The sequence below is a fragment of the Passer domesticus genome, chromosome 32 (assembly GCF_036417665.1).
Source record: "Passer domesticus isolate bPasDom1 chromosome 32, bPasDom1.hap1, whole genome shotgun sequence".
Classification (NCBI taxonomy): domain Eukaryota; kingdom Metazoa; phylum Chordata; class Aves; order Passeriformes; family Passeridae; genus Passer; species Passer domesticus.
Window position 1 is genome coordinate 4111400 of NC_087505.1, and position 20317 is coordinate 4131716.

The 20317-nt window shown below is 53.3% G+C and overlaps 2 protein-coding genes across 2 annotated transcripts; both read right to left on the reverse strand.

The window, feature by feature from the left end:
- Positions 1-557: 557 nt before the first annotated feature.
- Positions 558-5100, reverse strand: LOC135288038 (cilia- and flagella-associated protein 45-like). The gene is made up of 10 exons (XM_064401324.1): positions 4475-5100; positions 4182-4309; positions 3733-3874; positions 3204-3374; positions 2899-3077; positions 2637-2766; positions 2256-2402; positions 2035-2148; positions 1626-1819; positions 558-1472 (listed from the first exon to the last, which is right to left on the reverse strand). The coding sequence occupies exons 1-10, from the start codon at positions 4742-4744 to the stop codon at positions 1097-1099; spliced, it is 1851 nt and encodes a 616-aa protein (XP_064257394.1). The 5' UTR covers positions 4745-5100; the 3' UTR covers positions 558-1096.
- Positions 5101-11187: 6087 nt separating this feature from the next.
- On the reverse strand, positions 11188-15916 carry LOC135288039 (translocon-associated protein subunit beta). The gene is made up of 6 exons (XM_064401325.1): positions 15842-15916; positions 13918-14072; positions 12907-13005; positions 12428-12536; positions 12194-12271; positions 11188-11520 (listed from the first exon to the last, which is right to left on the reverse strand). Exons 2-6 carry the CDS (start codon positions 14070-14072, stop codon positions 11410-11412), a joined length of 552 nt encoding a protein of 183 aa, XP_064257395.1. The 5' UTR covers positions 15842-15916; the 3' UTR covers positions 11188-11409.
- Between the last annotated feature and the right edge of the window lie 4401 nt (positions 15917-20317).

A 20317-nucleotide genomic window follows, 5' to 3' on the forward strand; every position in this document is an offset into this window, starting at 1 on the left:
TTCGACTGGGGGAACCTGGTCTGCATGTTCATTATTCTGATGTTCCTTCTTGGCTTGACTCTTAGGCACTTGTGCATCTCCATGGTGGACTCTCACAATCTGCTTCTGCAGCTGCATGGTGATGTCTTGCCACATTTCAGAAGCCCAGATGGGTTTCTCTTTACATTGTCAGTTGGCCTCTTTCCATCTGTCCAGCCTCCCCCACAGAGCATTGGCTGTCATCCATGAGTCAGTGCAGAGGGAGAGCTTTGGCCAATTCTCTCATTTGGTGATGTCCAGGAACAACTGGACAGTCCAGGCAAGGTGTTCAGTTGTTCAATTCCTTCTGTTTTCACAACAGTGATTCCAAAAGCCTGTCAACCTCTCTTTGGGTCTTTTAAGTACCTGTTCCTGAGGTGGTCAATGCCCAGGATCCATAGGGCATCTGGGCCACTTACAATGGGATGTTTCTGCCAGTCCTTCCCAGTCAGGGAATATGGATAAATGTGCATAAAGCAGATGCAATATCAAGGGTATAAAAGTCAGACCCACCATTTTTGTGCACAAGCCTCTGGCACTCACGCTCCCAAGCGCTGTCCCTTTTTCTTTGCTGATTTTTTTTTTTTTGGTCTCAGTAAAACTTCTATGATTAATTCCCACTTGGGGTCTGGGTTGTTTATAACAAATGGTCAGCCAGAACTATCACCCACTTTTTTTGTTAACCCACTCACCTGTCATCCATCCCTGGGGCATCACCCCCTCCTTCTTCCAGCAACTTTCAGATGACAAATGGGAAAAATTCACTAATAAGCCTAAACACAACGCCAGAGTGGGACAAGTGGGAAAAGGAACCTCAAGGCTCCTCCAGCCCTGTGACAGCTCCTCTCAAACAGCCCTGAGGCCAGGAAAGGACAGAAAACACCATCTTCTCAGAAACATAGTTTATCGGAAAATGTATTCAATGCAAATGGAACCCCAAATCCGTGGGGAATTGGAGCTGGTTCCTGGTGGGGCTGGGCCTAGGAGGGGGCTCTTCTGGCTTGGCTCTGGGCTTTGCGCTCCACCTGGGCACAGTACTTTTCGGGCATTCCAGTGACTCTGCAGAGGAAGGAATCCATTAGGCTCCCAATAGATCTGGGACCATGGCCCCACAGCAGGTTCTGTTTGCTGAGGATGCAGAGTGAGCTGGGAGGTGGCCCAGGCTGGGACACCAGGAAGGACTGGAGGAGCCCAGGGAGCCCATGGAAGCAGCACTGGCAGCCCCTGACCTGAACTCCTGCAGCTTCTGCTGCCTGAACTGGGCGAGGCGCTGGCTGCGCTGCTGGACCTCCTGCTGCTGCTGCCGGCCCTCCTCAATGAAGGCCGCCCGCTGCCGCTGCCGCTGCTGCTGCAGCTCCTGGATCTGCCGCCGGAGATCTTCGGCATGGGCACGCTGCCGCAGCTCCCTCTGCTCCTGCTCCAGCTTCTCCCGCTGCAGCTGCTCCTGATGGGCCCTGCGGGAGAGCGGGCTGGCTCAGGGACCCTGCCACAGCCCCCCCACACCTGGTACAGCACCTGGGCTGGCACTGGAGTCCCCAGAGCCACCAGCTGGAACTGGGAGCTGCTTGGCCATGGCCTCAGCCATCCCTTGGTCCCGTGTGCCTCACCTGAGCACCCTCTGGAATTCCTGGCGGTCTTGCTGCACCTGCATGGCCAGGTACTGCTCCTTCTGGGCCACCTGCTCCAGCCGGTCCTGCTTCAGCTGCTGCTCCAGCTCAGCCTTCTTCCGTGCCTTCTCCAGCTCCCGCCGCCGCCATTCCCGGTCTGCGACCTCTTGGTTCCTCTTGGCCCTCAGAGCATCCTGCCCAAATAGAGGAAAATGCTGGGCTTCCCTCAGGGGCAGCTATGGAATCCCTTGGCCATGGCTTTGGCTCTGCCGGCACCACTCCAGGACATCCCCTGGCTCCACAGGGTCTGGTCCTACAGATTCCCCACATCCAGGGGCGCTGCCCCTTGGCCGGCATGGTGACAGGGATGGTGGAAGGGGAGCACGTCACCTGTTCCTGGGCCACTCACCCGTTCTGCCTGCCAGTCCTGGGCCCGCTCCTGTGTGGCTCTGAGCCGGGCCAGCTCCTTCTCCTTCTCCAGGCGCAGTTGTTGCTGCTCCGCCTGCAAGGTGGCCTCCCACTCCTGCGCAGGACGGAGCCCCAGGGTGGGACAGAGCCCCAGGGTGGGACAGAGCCCCAGGACAGCTCCTGCTGACCCTGCCCACCCAATCAGGAGCCCGCTGCTCTTACAGCCTTCTGCCGTTGCTGCTCCAGCACCCGCTCGTCCTCCAGCCTCTCCTGCTCCCTCTGTTGATCCTTCAGCCTCTGGCTCTCCATATTGAAACGTTTAATATCGGCATGGATTTGCTTTAGTCGCTCCTGTTTCTGCTCCCAGGCCTGGAAATGCCATGCAGGGTTGGAGACCACCAAGCCAAGTGCTCCTTCCTCCTCCTCACTCAGGGCAGGGAGGCTTTGGGCCATCTCCCTGGGATGTCACAATGTCCCCAAGGGACCAGAGCTCTGACCCTGGTGGCTACTGTCCCTACTCCTTGAGTGTGGCTGATCCAACTCTGCCAATCCTTTTCCAGCCAGGTGGAAACCACCCTGAACCCCCCTGTTCCCTGCTCGCACCTTCCGATCCTCCCTCTTCATCTGCTCCAGTCGCTCCAGCTGCCTCTGGCCCTCCTGGTACAGCTCCTCAGCCCTCAGTGCCCGCTCCTCTGCATTCTGCTCCATCTGTTTCACAATGTCCTGCCGGGCTCTGGGAATACAAGAGCAGAAGGGTTTCCTGTGGCTCCATCCTGCTCCCCATCATGGGAATGCTGCCATGGACAGGGCTGGTGTGGTTGCACTGGGCTGGATGCCTCCATGGGGAAGAGGGAGAGATGCCCACCTCATCAGCTCCTGCTTCCTCTGGCGCTCCAGCTCCTCCTGGACTTCCATGCCTTTTTCCCGCTCCATTTCCATCATCTTGTCCAGGCGCTTCTCCTCCTCCTCCAGTTCCTTGTTGATCATCCGCTTCTCCAGGACTTGCTTGTCCCGGATCATGTTGCACTTGGCATTGAGGAACAGCTGAGGGGACAAGAGGTGTCTGTGGCTCACACTGGGACACAGGGAGCAGGGAGAGGAAGAGCCTGGGAGCATGAGGAGCAGGGGAGACTCAGCAGTGCCAGTGACAGAGGCGAGCACTGGCCCTACCGCGTTCAGTTCCCGCACGTCTTCCTCCTGCTCCAGCCTCATCCTCATCGCCCGCTGCAGCAGCTTTTGCTCCTCCTGCTGCAGCTCCTCCTCCACATCTATCTGACAGTCCCTTTTGTCCTCCAATTCTGCCTTTCTCTGCTCCTCAATCTGGGCCTTTTTCAGGGCCTCCTGCGGGGACAGAGAGCGCTGCCCAATCCTGGGCACCTTCCCCAGGGCTCGCAGGGATCACACTTCAGGTGCCGCATTCCTGGCACTGAGTGGGGACATGTCAAGCACCTGGGGCCCTGGCACGGCCCTGAGCACCCCTCCCCACACCTCTGGGGAGACACCTTGTGCCTTTGGAAGGCTGGGAGTGCTGGGCACAATTTCAGGGATGATGCTCAGCTCTCAGTAGAGCCCTGAGCCCTGCAGCTTCCCCTGTGCCCCAAAAGGTGGTGGACAGAGGGAGGACCCCCTGTGGGAGGCACCAACCCTCAAATCCAGCTGTGGATCAGGAAAAGGGGGAAGCAGGAAGGGAAATGCCTACGAAAGCAGCGTCCTGTTTGGCTCTCAGGGTCTTCAGCCTGTCCCAGTGCTCCACCTCAGTCGGGGCTCGAGCAGATTCCTTGAGTTTCTCATATTCCTTTTCTCCAATGATGAGACACGGCTGGGGCTTCTCCTGGGGAATGCTGGGGAGCACAGGGAGAGAGCTCAGTGGCACAGAGGTCCCTGTGTTACCTGAGCTGCCCACTCAGCCACCAAGCAAGTCCAGATCAATGTGGGAAGTGCTGGGGAAGCTGTGGGGACCCACCTCTCTTGTTTTGGGGTGAGGCAAGAAGGGAAAATGTGCTGCAAGTGGCACCAGGCTGGGATGCAGGGAGTAGGATCTCCGGGGGTAGCCAGGGCACACTGCCAATCCCTGCTCCCCAGAGATTTTGGGATGCTGCACTGACACCCATTCCCCCAAAACCCCTCAGGCCTTGGGCACAGCCTTACATGAGGTCCCGGATCAGGTCCCTGGTGATGATTCTGGTGGTCTTTGGTTTGTATCTGATGGAGGGCTGCGATTCAGGCTGTTTGGGCACATCCTGAAGGATCACAATGGGGCTGCTGGAGCCCATGACCTGTGGGAAAGGACGATGTGAGTGATCTGAAACCCCCACACTCAGTGCTCCATGGACACCAACTGATCCTGGGAGGAGCTCTGGACCCTCAGTCGGGATGTGCCCTTGGGGGCATGACCGAAGGGGCTGGAGGGAGTGGGGGTCAGGGGCAGACCAGAGGCAGACCTTGGGAGGGAGGGACTGAAATCCCAGTGAGTGAAGCTGCTGACGGCGCAGAAGGCGAGACCCCCGGGAAGAGTCTTCGGGACGGAGGGACTGAGATCCTGAGCCAGTAGTTGCAGCTGCCATGGCACTGTCATAGACTGTGGGAGGTGTGACAATGTCCTGGAGCTGACAGCCCAATGCGATGGGACCAATGGTTGGGACGTGTCTGAACCAATTGTGACAGCGTGTCCAAAGCCACTGTTGCGACATATTGGGACTGACTGTTGCCATGGCAGTGTCCCCAACAGCTCCCAGGACTCATGGCATGTCCTGGAGCAGATGGGGGATGAAAGATGTTGGTGTGGACGCTCCAAGAGCTGGGAAGGGCAAATCCAAGGGAAGGCAGAGATGGAATTGCAGCAGCCAAGAGGAGCCCAAGTATTATAAATACATATTACAATATTGGCTTTTGCAAATATTAAGATGGATTTTATATGTGGGATGTGAAAATAACTGTGTTATAAAGATATTGTTTTTATTTCCGGTATTAATTAAGCTTAGACATAGTAGTGAGATAGCTAATATAAGCATGCTTGTGTTAAAATGCCTGCTTGGATGGGATAACATCCAATGAACATAGGATGAGGACACCTGCTACAGATATGCCAACTATCAGCGCTCACCATCTGAAGACAGCGTGGACCAAGGCCCAAAACTGAAGAAGATGATAAAAAAGGACTAAAAGCACAACTCAGGAATATGCATGCTCTAAAAAGGTGGATCCAAGGAGGAGATATGCTGAACAGTTCTTGGAACATGTAAAGTAGTTTGGGGGAAAAGTTTACCATGCATAAGGGTCTATGGATATGCAACAGGCTGATATAAAAGAAAAGGTATTTAAGGAGTATCCCCGAAGACAACAGTGTGCTCTTGGCTGAGTGCCAACCTTTGCTTTATGGTTCTTGTCTGCTATTGTCCTTTATTAAACTTTTTTAATTTTCACAGGACAGTGAACATGGTTTTCACACCGAGGCTGTGAGAGGAACAGCCCTGCAGGAAGGAAGGAGGGGCACAAAGGTCTCCAGAGATTCCCCCGGAGTCCGTAGGGGTCCCCAGGGAGCAGACCTCCCCCTCCCCCCTACAGGAGCCCCTGGCCGAGCAGAGGATGCCCAAAGGGGGCTGTGAGCCCATGGGAAGCCCCCGCTTGAGCACTTCCCAAGGCACTGAGCCTGGGCAAGGAAGGGCCCCAGCCTGGAGCAGCTGGGGCAGAGCTGCAGCCCATGGAAAGGACTCCTGCTGGAGAAATCCCTGGAGAAGAGACTCCCATGGAAGACAGTGTGGACCGAGGCTCAAAACTGAAGATGATGATAAAAAAGGCAGAGGAGGGCAAGGACTGTGACTGCTCTGGATGAGCAGTGGCAGAAACAACCTGTGCTGAACTGCCCGGGGCCCCCGTTCCCAACTCCCTGCGCTGATGGAGGGAGGAGGAAGAGCCCAGGAAGGAGTCTGGGGTGGGGGGAAAGTGTTTTGAAGGGTTTATTAGACCTCCTTATCCTGCTCTGATTTTGTCAGCAAAATATTCATATTGCTAATTCTGAGGCTGCGTTTCCCATGACAGGATTTGATGAGTGATCCTCTCCTGGTCCGTGTCTCAAACCAGGAACCCTTTGCTCAATTTTCTCTCCCCATCCAGGTGCGGAGGATAGTGAGAGAGTGGCTGAGGTGGGTGCAGGGCATCCGGCCACTGTCCATCCACGGCATAGGAGGAAGGAGGAGGAGGGTCCAGTTCAGGCTGTTGAAAAGAGTGTTGTGGGATTTCAGTAGTTTTGTGGTTTTCTCAGTCCCTTGGCGAGAGGGGACAAATGATCAATTGCTGCATTTTCGGACTGGTTCCCACACAGCTGCCCTTGCATGGGGGTTTTCCAGCCAGTCCTGCTCTGAAAACCATCAAAGGCCCTCACAGAGCCACTGCTTGGGCTCCCATTGGGTTTTGTGCTTCTTGCAGGGCTGAGCAAACCACAGGCAGGCCTTTTTCTGCCCACAGAATTCTCACCTCTGCAGCAGCTCTAAAGCTGCCAGAATCAAAGCCAAGGGGGCAGGGAGGACCCTCAGATCCTGGCTGCCAGCTGGGGCTGGCCAGAGCAGGGCTGGGCAATGGCCATCCCTGTGCACTGGGGCTGGGCCATGGCTGGGCCCCATCCTAGGATTGACAGGGGTCCCCATGACGTGCCACCCCTTGAACAGGCACCCAACCAGGAACGTGCAGTGACACTTCTGGAACCACCACCCCACGGGAGAGGACACCCCATGCTAGGATGTGTCACCCCCTGGACTGGTTTTACCCAGGTCCCCCACAGAACTGGGACCTCCCAAGACAGGACCCTCATGGATGTGACCCCCCAGGACAGAGTCCACACCCCTTTCCAATCTGACTCCCAGCACAAACGGCCTCTTCCTTCTCGTCCAGGAAAAAGAAAGTGTTGAGGGGGCACAGTCCAACACCTTCATCCCTCAAAGCCTCTCCACCCTTCCCTGCACCCCCCACACCCCATTTTCCCCCTCCCCTAAGTCTCCCCAACCTGTTCCCTCCTCAGGTGCTCCCCAGGATTGATGAGCCAGGAAGCAGGGGTGAGGGGACATGGCACAAAAATGAGTAAAATAAGGAAAAAAAGGAATAAAGAGAAGAAAAGGACAAAGGCAGGGGAGGGCACAGAAGCAGAGCTACCCAGGACCCCCATGTGATGCCTGCTCAGGAAACGAGCACCTCAGGGAGGCAGCGCTGGGCCCTGGGTCACTCCCAAATCTGAGGCAACCAGGGAAGGAACTGTGACCCATGGGCCCACCCAGCCAGTGCCCATCCCTGGCACCCCCATTCCTCTGGGACTCCAACCATGGGACCCCATTTCCTTCTGTCTCCCCTTCCCTGGGATCCCCATCCCTAGGCTGCAATTCCTCAGGATCTCCAGTCCCAAGGAACCACATCCTGGTAATTCTAGACCTTGGGACACCCCTTCCCTTGATTCCCCCAGGACCCCCATTCTCACAGGGGTCCCTCCTTGGCCCTGGTATCCCCATCCCTCGGTCCCCATCCCATGATCCCAAATCCCTGGAGGCCATGTTGTTCTGGGACCCTCCTCTTTGATTCTGAGTCCACCCAATCCTTGGGACCCCCATTCCCATGGGACCCCATCCCTGGGCACCCCATTCCCCTGGACACCCATTGCTGGCTTCCTACACTGCCTCAATCTCCAAATTCAGGCAACACCATGTCCCCACCGTCACCCCCATGTCCCACAAGGTGTCCATCCTGCCCCCACCAAGGGCCACCTACAGGTGGGGACAAGATGTGACCTCACTTCCTTCCCCTTCATTTGAACAGCTGCCACCAAGGGAAGCGGTGGCCACAGCAGCAACAGCCAGTCCACATGGCTGGGGACACTGGGATGGCCAGGAGGGTGGCGCTGCTCCTGTGGGGTGAGCACCCCAGGCACGGGCCTCGTGTCCCTGGGATAGGGAGGGAAGTTGGCACAGGGGAACTGCAGGGTTCTCTTAAGTCCCCAGTGCCAGTAGAGCCTGTGTGTGAAGTGACCGGGGTCGTGGGGACAGGAAGGTGGGGATATTACTGGTGGGACAGGGATTTGGGGAGGCATCAGGTGGCTTGTGGGGGTGACCTGTGACAGTGTGGGGTGGCCGTGATGTCCCCATTTTGGGGGTGTCCACAGTTTCCCTGTGCCTAGCCTCACTGTGGGGTGGCCACAATGTCCCTGTCTCTGAGGGGTCCATGCCACACATGGACAGTTTGTGGACACCCCCACACCCCGTGCACTCATGCTTCTGTCCCTGTTGTGCCACCCCCACCTAGCCCTGTCCCTTCTTCCTTCCAGCCCAGACCTGCAGCCTTGCTGGTGAGTCTTCAGGGCATGCCATGTCCCCATCCCCATGCTGGCTCTGGCAGGCTGGTCTTCCCTGTCACCTGCAGGTACCCAGACCACCCAGCTCCTTGTGGAGCCCCCCTGCAGGCCGGTGCTGTGGGACAGAGTCACACTGAGCTGCCAGGGCTCGGGGACTGCCAGTGCCACCACCTGGTACAAGCACGGGTGGTACTGGAGGCAGGAGGGACATGACAACTTCACTGTCACCAAGTGGCACCTGCATATATGACATACCTGGCAGCAGTCAGCCCCCCCATGAGTCTCAGACAGTGGGGCATTTGTGTCTCCAACCTGGCACCCGTGGGGACCCCAAGGGTTCTGGGTGGGCCCCACTCCATGGGTCACTCCCCTGGTGTGACCAGAGAGCCTGACCCCTGCTCTGGGGACATCCCAGAGCATCCCAGTGTGCTGGATGTTACCCAGTGGGTGGTCACTGGTGACAGCAGGTGTGACAGGTCCCACGTCCCCGTCGTGGTTTGACCAGGAAGTGAATTTCTGAAAAAGTTGTGGTCAAACCAATCAGTGGCCAGATTTAAAATTGTCACCTAGTGTGGCCACTGGGCACCTGGATACGCCTCTGAGAACACACAGGGGTTAAAAGCAGAAGATTCACAGAGGGAACTCTCTCTTTTGGAGTCCGGTCAGTAAGTGATCTGACCTCCTCCCCTGTCCAGCTGCATCTGTGTGGGGGAGGCCATGCAGCCTGTGGAAAGGGAAGCGGAGCCCTGCAAGGTGCAGGGGTGGGATGTTTTGGGCAGCACCCCCCCCCCCCCCCCCGCTCCGGGAGAGTGATAGAGAGTCTGTGCTGGCTTGAAGTTTGATATCTTGTGCTGGCACCATGGCCAGGAGAAGAAGGGGGGGGGGGGCAAGGTGCCCAGCCACCGGCAGACCACAGTGCTGAAACAATGGCAGCTGTAAAAAACACTGATCCTCCCCAGCTGAGAATTGAGAGGAGACAGAAGATAGGCAAATGAGAAGAAGGCTTGAGTGAGTGAAGAAATGCCAGCAGATGAGAAACACCCTAGATAAGAGGCGAGGATTGCAGTTACCTTTTGACTAGACTTTCCTCTTACATAGCCACAAGACAGAACCAATTTCTCCTGTAATGTAGAGAATGCACCTTAGGGGAGGTGGTTGGCCAAAAGCCAAGAGTGACAAAGCTGTTGTGAGAAGAAGTAGAGAACAGAGACTCATAGGGAGTGTGGTGAAGCCCTCTGCCTTCAGCAGAGAAAGATCTCTGTTCATGAGACCCCTTGGCCCCAAGAGGTGAAATATAGGGGGGACAGGTGTCCCAAATGGTGAGAGGCTGCCACTTCTTAGAACTAAGCAAGGCATTCTTAAAAAGACCTAAGAAACAGTCTGAATCCATGGACAGTGGTGAGAACACTAGACATGGAAAAAAGATGGTCACCACGGCAAATTCTCTCCAGGCAGCTGACACGTGTGACATAGAAACACAAGAAGTTCAAACTGTGTTTCCTGGGGAAGCCCATAGTGCAAGCGGGAGACTCCTCTCTCCTAATAAACTGAAGAGTTGTGTGGAGGATAGGACTGAGAATTGAGTGTTAGAAGGGTGGGGGGAAGAGGAGTATTTTAAAGGTTTTCCATTGTAGATTGTATGTAGTTTTTTTTCCTTTTTTCCCCTTTCGTCCTTATGTTATAGATTAATAAAGTGTTGTGTTTTCCCTCCATTCCCAAGTTAGAGCCTGCTTTGTTCTATTTCCAGATCCCATCTCACAGTAACCATTTTAGAAATATACCTTTCACAGAAACACTAGCATTGTGCCAATCCATGACAGTTCCCCAGACTGGCTTGGTGCTGCAGATGCTGGTACAGGTGCTGCTGGAGGGGCACATGGTTGACACTGTGCTGCCAGGGCTGGCAAACAATTCTACAAGGGTTCCCCACAAACAAGAGGACTTCAGTCTTGCAGTGGGAAGACCCCTGACACAGCCACAAGCATTTGAGGGACAATACTGCACGTCCACCAGGTCTGGGAACTATGGAAAACAAGAAGGGTGAAGCCCCCAAGGCCTTGTAGTGGCTCAAGACACAGGGAGGCTTGGTGAAGCTGCTGTGGTTCAGCTCCCCATCCTTGGCTCTGTGCCTCAGCAAAGTCCCCTCCTGCAGACTGGAATGCTGGATCCAGCTGCTGCTGGAACCAACTGAGCCTGTGCCCCTGGCTCCAGTGTCCCCTCTTAGCAGGGCCCTTAGCCCTCCTCAGCCACCAGCGGCCATTTTGTGTCCTGGGTGGCTCCATCCAAAGGGACAGAGGGTCAGAGAACGGCACAGGAAAAGAGCTAATGGCAGAGAACATGTCCTGATTCACTGCCAGGAGAAAGCTGAAAGCCTGTCTAGTGGAGTGTGGCTGTAGTTAAACAGAGCATCCCCAGTGCAGCAAGTTTCCCAGCCTGTGCATCTGATTCTTGATGAATTTAACCCTGATCCTCCTCCCTGCATCCCACCCTCATGGCTTTACAAGCCCACCATGGACCTGGGCAAGCTGGTGGGTCAGAGAACAGCATCAACACGACAAAGCAGCAGCTGTGACATCCTCTATCAAACAAGGTCTGTGGTGTCACCAGAGCAATCTCTGTCCCACAGGGCAGGCAGCACCTGGAGGGAACCCTGAAATATGATACCCTGCAGAAAACTGCAGCAGGCAAATGAGAGCTGGAGGCAGCACAGGGGGCAGAGCCCTACAGACAGACCCCTCTGGGCAGTAACAAGCTGCGCTGCTCAGATTGCTGCAGCTGCAGAGGAGAGAGGGGTTCTGCCTCCAAAGGGGCTGGACAAGGCAGTTTGGGACTTGTGGTTGTTCTTTTTTCTGTTTGTTTCTCCGTTAGAACACAGAGGACACCTCACAGCTGCTGCTGCAGCCCCAGAATCCTTTGCCCAGGGGCTGCAGCATGGCACAAGCAGCACCTCGCAGGGCACGGTGCCATCCCGACCCTGCTGCTGTTCTTGGGGCTCCAGAGGTGTCCTTTCCCGAGCTCTGGGCTGCCGCTGGCATCGGACTCTGCTCAGTTCTTTTTGCTCTTGGGGGTGTCATACTTTCTCTTGCTCGAGTACCAGAGCAGCAGGGGGATCCCGATGGAGGGCAAGGTCATCACACCAAATGCTGCCCAGTCCAGCTAGAGGGAGAAATTGTTAAGAGAAAAGTCAAAACAGTCCAGGCCAGGGGAGTCTTAGAGCAATGAGGTCAGAGGAGGAGAGGGAGGGGAGACCTCACACTGTCTGCAGCTTCCTCACATGGGGAAGCAGAGGGGAAGGTGCTGACCTCTGCCCTCAATGACCAGTGACAGGACCCGAGGGAGCACCTGCAGCTGTGTCAGGACAGCCAACATTCAGGCTGGATATTGAGAAAAGGCTCTTTCTCACAGAGGATGGTCTCCCAGGCACTGCAAGAGGCTCCTCAGGAAAGTGGTTACAGCACCAAGCTCAACAAGAGCCCCAGGAGTTTGGATAGGGATGACAGGGGCATGGTTGGGATTCCTGGGGGTGTCCTCTGCAGGGCCAGGAGCTGGACTCCACAATCCTTGAGGGTCCCTTCCAGCCTAGGAGGTTCTAAGATTCTACTCTCAGATTTTCTGCCTCAAATGTCACAGTGCAGCTTCTTCACACAGGGAGCTGTGATGGAAACTCAGCTGCTTCTGTGATAGTCCTCTGGACAACTGACAGGTTTCCTCTGGAGCTCTCCAGGTGACTGCAGGGCAAGCCACACACACCATGTGCCAGCAGGAAGCCACCACACAGGGCTGCAGCTCCCGTGGTGCACTTTGCCATTGTCAATGGAAAGGTACTCACAAAGTGAGGGGAGAACCTCCTGTCGAAGTCACGCTGAGCCAGGATTCCTCCCTGCCCAGGAGCACTGGTGAAGCCAACCTGGAAAAGGCAGGGAAAAGACAGGCTTTGCCACCTTGCCTCCTCACTCCAGAACTGGGCAGGGTGAGAGCAACACGGACATGCATCACCTGGACCATGCAGCTCTGGGAGCACGGTCAGGTGTGTCTGCAGGGATCCCATAAATCAGCCACTTACCACCACCTGGGCACCCTCCTGTGCCAGGTACGTGATGGTGGCAGAGGTGAAGTTGAAGTAGCCAGCCTTGAGAGGCCGTAGAACCACAGTGTGGGACACATTGCTGGCTCTGGGAGCTGGACGTTAAGGAACACTTGTATTTCATCCCAGGAAGAAAAGTGAGGAGATGGGAAAGAGCAACAAGGAGCCAGGTGCAAAAGTCAGTGCTGCTGACAGATCTGAGTGCTCATGGTCACAGACAGCCACACCCACCCAAGGCTGACCCAGCTGCTCCTCCACAGGCAGAGGAACTACCCCGGGACCTGGTCCTGTCAGCAAGGAACTTTGTTTTTACACTGCACCATCCAGAAGAGCAGCGGTTTGGATCTGCCACCCTGTCCAGGTTCTGGAAGGAATTTTAGGGACAGCAGATGAAGATGGGACAAAGCTGCAGGAGCAAGAAAAAGAGTTGGGAGAAATTTCAAGACATGAAAAGATACGGAGCAATTCTGTCCCACTTGACGTTGAGCATGCCAGAGACGATGCCAAAATCTTCTGGGGGGAAGGAATCATCCGACAGCTCCACATCTAGGGCAGCACTGAACACAACAAAGACAGGGATGAGACAGGAATCTTAAGCTTTGCCATCGGCTCACAGGCTCTGCAGCAAAGTGCACTGACAGGTCCATCTTGACCAAATGGAATAACTGATTTTTCAGAGATGAAATGTCACCAGTAGAAGATGGGGAGGAGAGTTGAGGTATCTTACAGAAAGACTGCAGAGGAGGAAGGCAAAGCTGAGAGAAAAAACCACAAGGACAGGAAAACCACCATTTTTTCCACAGCACAATTTGGCAATTTGCTGAACTTCAGATACCATCCCATGGATACACATGTTGGCCTAAATAATAACGAAATCCCACATATAAAATTACAGGATCTCATAATTGTTGTATCAATTCACCATTACAGCACCATATATTCTTCTGTTGGCAGTACTGTGCTCAGTATGCATTATTCTGCCTTTAAAAAAAATCTAAAAAACAAAATCTCAAAGCCCTTTAACGGTGTCCTGCATTTTGTTCAGTCAGCTTTTCATTCTGGAATGAAGCTTTTTAGCAGCGTGCTGAAAGTTCTGTTTTATCTTTGACAGGTCCTTAGTTAAGTCCTGATAGCAAAATGGAATTTTCACTAAAAAGAATAAACGTGAAAAAGAGCTCAGAAAGCAAGAAAGGGAGTTGCATGCGCAGGGAACAGAGTGTCACAGGACACCACAAGAACCACACCACGCTGGACTGACAGCTTGAGCAGCCATGAGGTGAAAGCAGGGACAGGGGAAGAGGAAGGAATAGGCAAATTTCAGGGTAAATCCTTCAGGCATTGCTGGAAAGCTCAGAGTTAGAGGGAGCAAAAGCAACAGCACACCACAGAGCTCAGAAATTGCCTTGTACCCTGAAGCCACACAGAGAACATTTGTTTGTGGCCAGTACTAAAGCCTGGACAGAACTTACCTGGAGCCAACATTGTAGATGTTGTACTGCAAAGTCAAGTCCTTGCCCTCCACTGCATATCTGTTTAACAGGGATTTGGAGGCCAGCAGCCTGGCACCGTCCTCGCAGTGAGCCACAGACACCAGGGCAAACACGGCGAGCAGCAGGAGCTTCATCTGCAAACACAAGGGAATGGAATGCCACTGATCATTTGAAATCTCTGAACACTGGCCTGTGGGGATGTAAGGATTGCCATGGCAGTGTCCCAGACCTGCAGCCATGGAAGAAAAGTTCATGGTCTTCTCCCCTTTCAAAGCCCTGGCCAGTATCACTCCCTTTCACAGAATCATGGAACATCCTGAGTTGAAAGGGACCCAAAAAGATCATAGAGTCCAAGCCCTGGCCCTGCACATCTCAATAATGGGCAAAGCTTTCAGATCACTAAGCCTCTTCTACTAACTTCCAGAGCAAAGGCCTTGGTAATAACAATTTCATCAGTTTTAGCAACTAATGGTTAATTGCCCTTGCAAAGCCTGGCAACTTTCCAGCACTGTCTTACACAACAGAATTAGTTCTTCTCAGAAAGCACAGCTTCTCACTTCCAACATTATTCTTCCCTATTTCCAGCCACTGAGGAATCACCAACTCCCTCCAGTGGCTTTTATGATCCCCTGCACAAGTCTCTGTATCAGGCCACGTGGTCTGACTTACCCAAACATAGTGCCTCTACAGCCACCCTGCTGAGAGAACAAGGAGACCACAGGAACACTACAGATGTGACAAGTGAGGACACTTGATGGGGCTTTCAAATACAAAAACCACTTCAATATCAGGGCTTCTGCCCTCCAGAGTCACAGGGTGGTTGGGGTTGGACAGGGCTGTAAAGACCATGCAATTGCCATGGGCAGGGACACCTTCCACTAGCCCATGTTGCTCTAAGCTCCATCCAACCTGGCCTTGGACACTTCCAGGGATGGGGCAGCCACAGCTTCTCTGGACAACCTGTGCCAGTGACTCACCTCCCTCACAGGGACCAATTTCTTCCCAATATCCCATCTAACTCTGCCCTCTGGCAGTGGGAAGCCTTGTTTTGTCACTCCAGGCCCTTGTCCAAAGTCCCTCTCCAACTCTCTTGGAATCCCTGTAGGCCCTCAAAAGCGCTCTAGAGTCTCCCTGGAATCCTCTGCTCCCCAGGTGAACATCCCCAGCTCTCCCAGCCTGTCTCCAGTGCAGAGGGGCTGCAGCCCCACAGATCATCTCTGTGGCCTCCCCTGGACTTACTCCAGCAGCTCCTTGTCCTCCCTGGGCTGGGGACCCCAGAACTGGAGGCAGCTCTGCAGGGGAGGGTCTCAGCAGAGCAGAGGGGCAGAATCCCCCCCTCACACGCTGCCCACGCTGCCGGGGATGAGCCCAAGGGTGCGTTGGCTTTCTGGGCTCCCAGTGCACGTTGCCACGGCATGCTGAGCTTCTTGTCAACCCATGTCCCCATAGCCTTCTCAGGGCTGCTCTCCATCCATTCTCCCCCAGCCTGTTTGTGTTTCGGGTTGCCCCAATGCAGGTGCAGCCCCTGCCCTTGGCCTCGCTGAACCTCCTGCGCTTGGCATGACCCGCCTGCCCAGCCCGTGCCAGCGCGGTTACCAGAAGCCCCTTCCTTCCCCCCAGTCCTGCCCTGCTGCAGCCGCACAGCAGCGCATGCAGCCCAGGCTGCTCCTGCCCATTCACGAAGCCCAGAGGGACTCCAGGACACCTCTGAATAGAGAACCGCCCGGTTCCACCCACGCTGCCCGAGGAAGACCCGAGTGTGACGCGCCAGAAACCGGCCGGTCGTTCCTGGCCCCTCAGAGCCCACGACCGATCCTCTCTACAGACCCTCCCCAGCACCCCCCGCTCCGTCCCGAGGCCCAAGAACACGGCCTCCAGCTGCCCCGGGCCTCCCGCCCCTCACCGTCTCTCCCGCCGCGAACGCCGCAAAGACGAGTCAGCGCTACCGCGGCGGAAGTGACGCACACGAACCGCGCCTTAGGTAGGCCCTGTGCGCCCTGGGAAATGGAGTCTAGGCCCGTGCACACGCAGGGACTCCGCGCTTGCGCAGAAAACTCTGCCTGCGCTGCCCCACTGCCCAGCGCGGGTGGGAGTAGCGGCCGGCAGCGCGCCGGGCTGCGCCGGGCTCTCGTAAGGAAGTCTTTGGAGAAGAGCAGCAGGTGTCTCTCGACATGACAAGTAACTCTGGCCATGCGAGCAGCCTGCCCAGGTCCGTGCTGGATATGCCAAGCAGTGAAGAAGGAGTGAAGGAGAAGGAGCAGGGCTAAATTCCTCAAGAATCAGGTGCGCAGAACCCCAGGGTCTCCCTTCCTGCGCTCAGGACTCCCTGCTTGACTCACTCCCTGAAGACAGGCTGCAGCCTTCTGCTGCCGTGGAACAGGATATGTCCCGACCTCCCTAGTGCAAAACCAGCAGCATAAGAAACCTTTTGGTGTTTCCAGCACTGCAGGAAGACCCGAGAGCTCCCCTGTGCCTGTATCTCTCAGGCAGATACCTCTGGTGGGAGAAAGGCCTCAGGACCCTCCTATGTACAGATTTTGCCCCTCACATGTGGAACTGGGGGTATATGACTTTATTACCTGAAGTGATATTTGGAGGATTAACCATTGATATATAAACAGACCAAACTTATATCTGTCCGAAAAGCATTTGGCTAGCCTCCATTGTAGGGACAGCCCCTTGGGGAGGTTTCATCTGTCCTTAATTTATATAAAGACCCTTCATTAGATATATCTATTTGTATTTCCTTAATTCTGTCTGGCCTGTGTTTATAGGTAAGGGTTTTTTATTTTGGAGAAGTCCAGCAAAGTTTGCAAAATTTTTTGCTTTGCAGCCCAGTGTTGGCCAGTGTGACTGGTGGCAAACGGAGGTCATTTTCCATGGGAAAAAAAAGTCATTTCCTCAGGTCTGGATATCAGCTTAGGGGTGGCGTTTGGGGCTCTTAGGGATAGTAGGGCCTTAGTTGTAGGCATCTTTTGATTTTGAGAATACCAGCAAAGTTTGCAAATTATTTGGTTGGCACCCTATTATTTGCTAGTGCAAGTGGCCACAAACAGATGCCATTTTCCATGGGAGAGAGAAGTCATTTCCCCAGGATCTGGGTATGAGTTGAGAGGGGGGATTTGAAACTCTAAGGGAATGCTTGATCCTCCTTGCTAGGAACATTAGTTTTAGAGAAATCCAGCGAAGTTCATAAATTTCTAGCTTGGCACCACACTGTCTGCGAGGCCACAAAAGGATACCATTTTTCAAGGGAAAAATATATCATTTCTCCAGGGTCTGGGTATGAGCTCAGAGGTGGTGTTTGGGGCTCTAAGGACTTGCTTAGTCCTAGTTGCTGGCAGCTTTAGTTTTGGAGAAATCCAGCAAGGTTTGTGCTGTTTTAGATTGGCAACCCTGTGCTGGGCTTTGCAAGCGGTTTCAAACAGAGGCCATTTTCCAGGGGAAAGAGAAGTCATTTCCCCAGTGTCTGGCTATCAGATGAAAGCTGGCGTTTGGGGCTCTAAGGGCATGCATAGTCCGTCTTCCTGGCAACATTAGTTTTTGAGAAATCTAGCAAAGTTTGCAAATTTTTAGCTTGGCACCCTATTTTTGGCCAGTGCAAGTTGCCACAAACAGAGGCCATTTTCCAAAGGAAAGAGAAGTAATTTCTCCAGGGTCTAGGTGTCAGCTCAGAGGTGGCGTTTGGGGATCTAAGGGCCTGCATGGGCCTAGTTCCTGGCAGCTTAATTTAGGATTAATCCAGCAAAGTTTGCAAATTTTTAGGTTGGCACCCTATTATTGTCCAGGGTGAGTGGCCACAAACAGAGGCTATATTCCGTTGGAAAATGAAGTAATTTCCCCAGGGTCTGGGTGTGAGCTCAGAGAGGACAGCTGGGGCTCTTAGGGCATCTACAGGCCTAGTTCCGAGCATTTTAATTTAGGATTAATCCAGCAAAGTTTTCAAGTTTTTAGGTTGGCACCCCATTGTCAGCCTGTGTGAGTGGCTGCAAACGGAGGCCACTTTCCAAGGGAAAACGAAGTCATTTGGCCAGGCTCTGGGCATCAGATGAAAGGTGGCGTTTGGGGCTCTAAGGGAATGCTTGTTCCTAGTTTCTGTCACCTTTGGTGTAGCAGCGTATGGCTACAGTGACGAGATCATGTCCAGGGAGGCCACAACTCAATGGCCGGGAAAACAGATGAGACAAGTTTTGCATGACAGTCCATTTTATTCCCCCCCGCCGCACCCCGTGCTAGGGATAGGGGCAGGAGGCGGAGGCCCGGGAGCCTGAGCAAAGCCCAGAGAGCAGAGAGAGGAGACCCAGGGCCATGGGATTTTATCAGGTGTCCCATGGGAGGAGTCTTAAAATCAGATTACAGCCTCCTCAAAACAGAAAGAATCCACAATTCCTCTGTTTATAAATTGGTTAAAACAAGGGTATTCTTGGAAATATGTCTTTGTGAAAAATGCCAATCACTTGCTTTTGAAATTTTTAAAATTTTAATTGTAATAAAATGGTTATAACAATAGTAATATAATTAGAGTAATAAAATTTGAACAATTGAGATTAGGACAATATGAGACAGTAAAAACAAAGAGATACGGATGTCCGGGTACCTTTTCCTGGGCAACACAAGCCCGAAAAAGGATACCTGTTAACAGAGGATTAACCCTTAAAAGCAAGCACCTGTTGCATATTCATACACCTCATACGTGATGCATATATTCCATTCAAACACAGGACTTTGTCTGGTAATCATCAACTTCTCCTCTTAATCCTAATGGGATCTTTTTGACTGAACAAGGCAGGAAGAAGATAGTTTATTATTGGATTTTTCCAATATTACCGAACGGGATGTACCTTGGCTTGTCTGGTCCATGCTGCTAAACCAAATAGCGGCACCTGTGATGTTTTGCACCCCAGAGATGCTCTGGCTAGCTGTGTGCACATGGGGACAAGTCCAGGCATGTCCTGAGCTCCAGTGCTTATGCACTGGAGCTTGTTGGTAAAAGAGGGTCACTCCTCAGGCCTCTCTGTGCTGGAGAAACCTTTTAAGGTGATGGTGAAGAAGGAGTCAGTCCTCATGGAGGGTTTAATCGAGAGATTTTATTCTGGGCCACATGGCCTCTGAATCCAGTAACAGCTCCACAAGAACTTCCTGGCACATGGTGTGCTCACCCTTTTTACCTGGGGGAGAGAGCGAGGGGAGGAAACACAAGGACCACCAACCAGGTATGGGGGGAGGGGGTCTCAGGTGAGAGGGACACCTGGATGGGCCAATGGCCCCCCATAGGGTGGAGAGTGAAATAAATGGGCAGGAGATCTTTCTCCTTTTTTAATGCCTTTATTAAGAAGAATCAGCTCAGGTGGGGAGAAATCAACGGGTCGCGCCCACGCCGCCGGTGCTCCCAGGCGTGTCATGGAGAAGGAGGATGATGCAGCTTTGTCCGCTGGTCTGCAGACAGAGGTGGGGATTCCGTCCTCACGGGAGAGTCGCAGATTCCTGGCTTGTTTGTTTAACACCCCGGGGCGTCTCCTTAATCAGTATCTTTTCAGGTTAGGGTGAGAAACAAAAAGGGTCTAAGCAGGTACGGGACTATGTTCCCATCCTTAGACGTCACTTAAGTCACTTGTTGGCTCGTGATTTTAGGGGTTTTTCTTGTACAAACTGTAAAACTGTAAAAATTCGGGGCGCAATGCATTTCTCATCTGCATACTGGCTCTGATGTCACTGCCATTCTCTTTACCTTGGAGGTCTGTCCTGGTGTCTTCTTGGCAAGCGGCCAGCATCAGGGAAACAATAGTTAATCACCGGCCATTAACGGGTAATTGAAGAGTTTTTCTTCGGCAGTGAAACCAAAGAGGTCTGACTTGTTTTTTAACTCTGAAACTCAAAAAAAATATACAACTTTCTATTCATAACAGAGAGCATCCTTTGAACCTGCCAATCACTCGATGCTTCCCTGGAATTTCTGAGTTGATAGACAGTGCCTGGCAGGGGTCAAGGTGGGGTGAAAAGAGAGGTGATTGACACACCACCTGGGGAAGGAAACTTCAGGGAGAAACCAGGGAAACTGAGGCACACCATGACAACACATCGCAACAGTTTGTCCTGATAAAAGAACAATAAATTCTCTTTCGCTGGAAGATTTAGGTGTCCTCCAGCTGCCATCCAGTGGGAGCACCTCATTCCATTCTAAAAAGAAAACATTCCACATACATAGTTCCTATTTTAGCTACAAAAGTTACCTTTATCTATGAAACTACATTTACCATACTGTTAAAATCTTTATACAGCATAACTTTCTAACATGACACATATAATATTTATTGTAATATTTGTGAAAAGCCAATAATAAAATACGCATTTTTCAGTCTTAATGGTTTACAAAACTAAA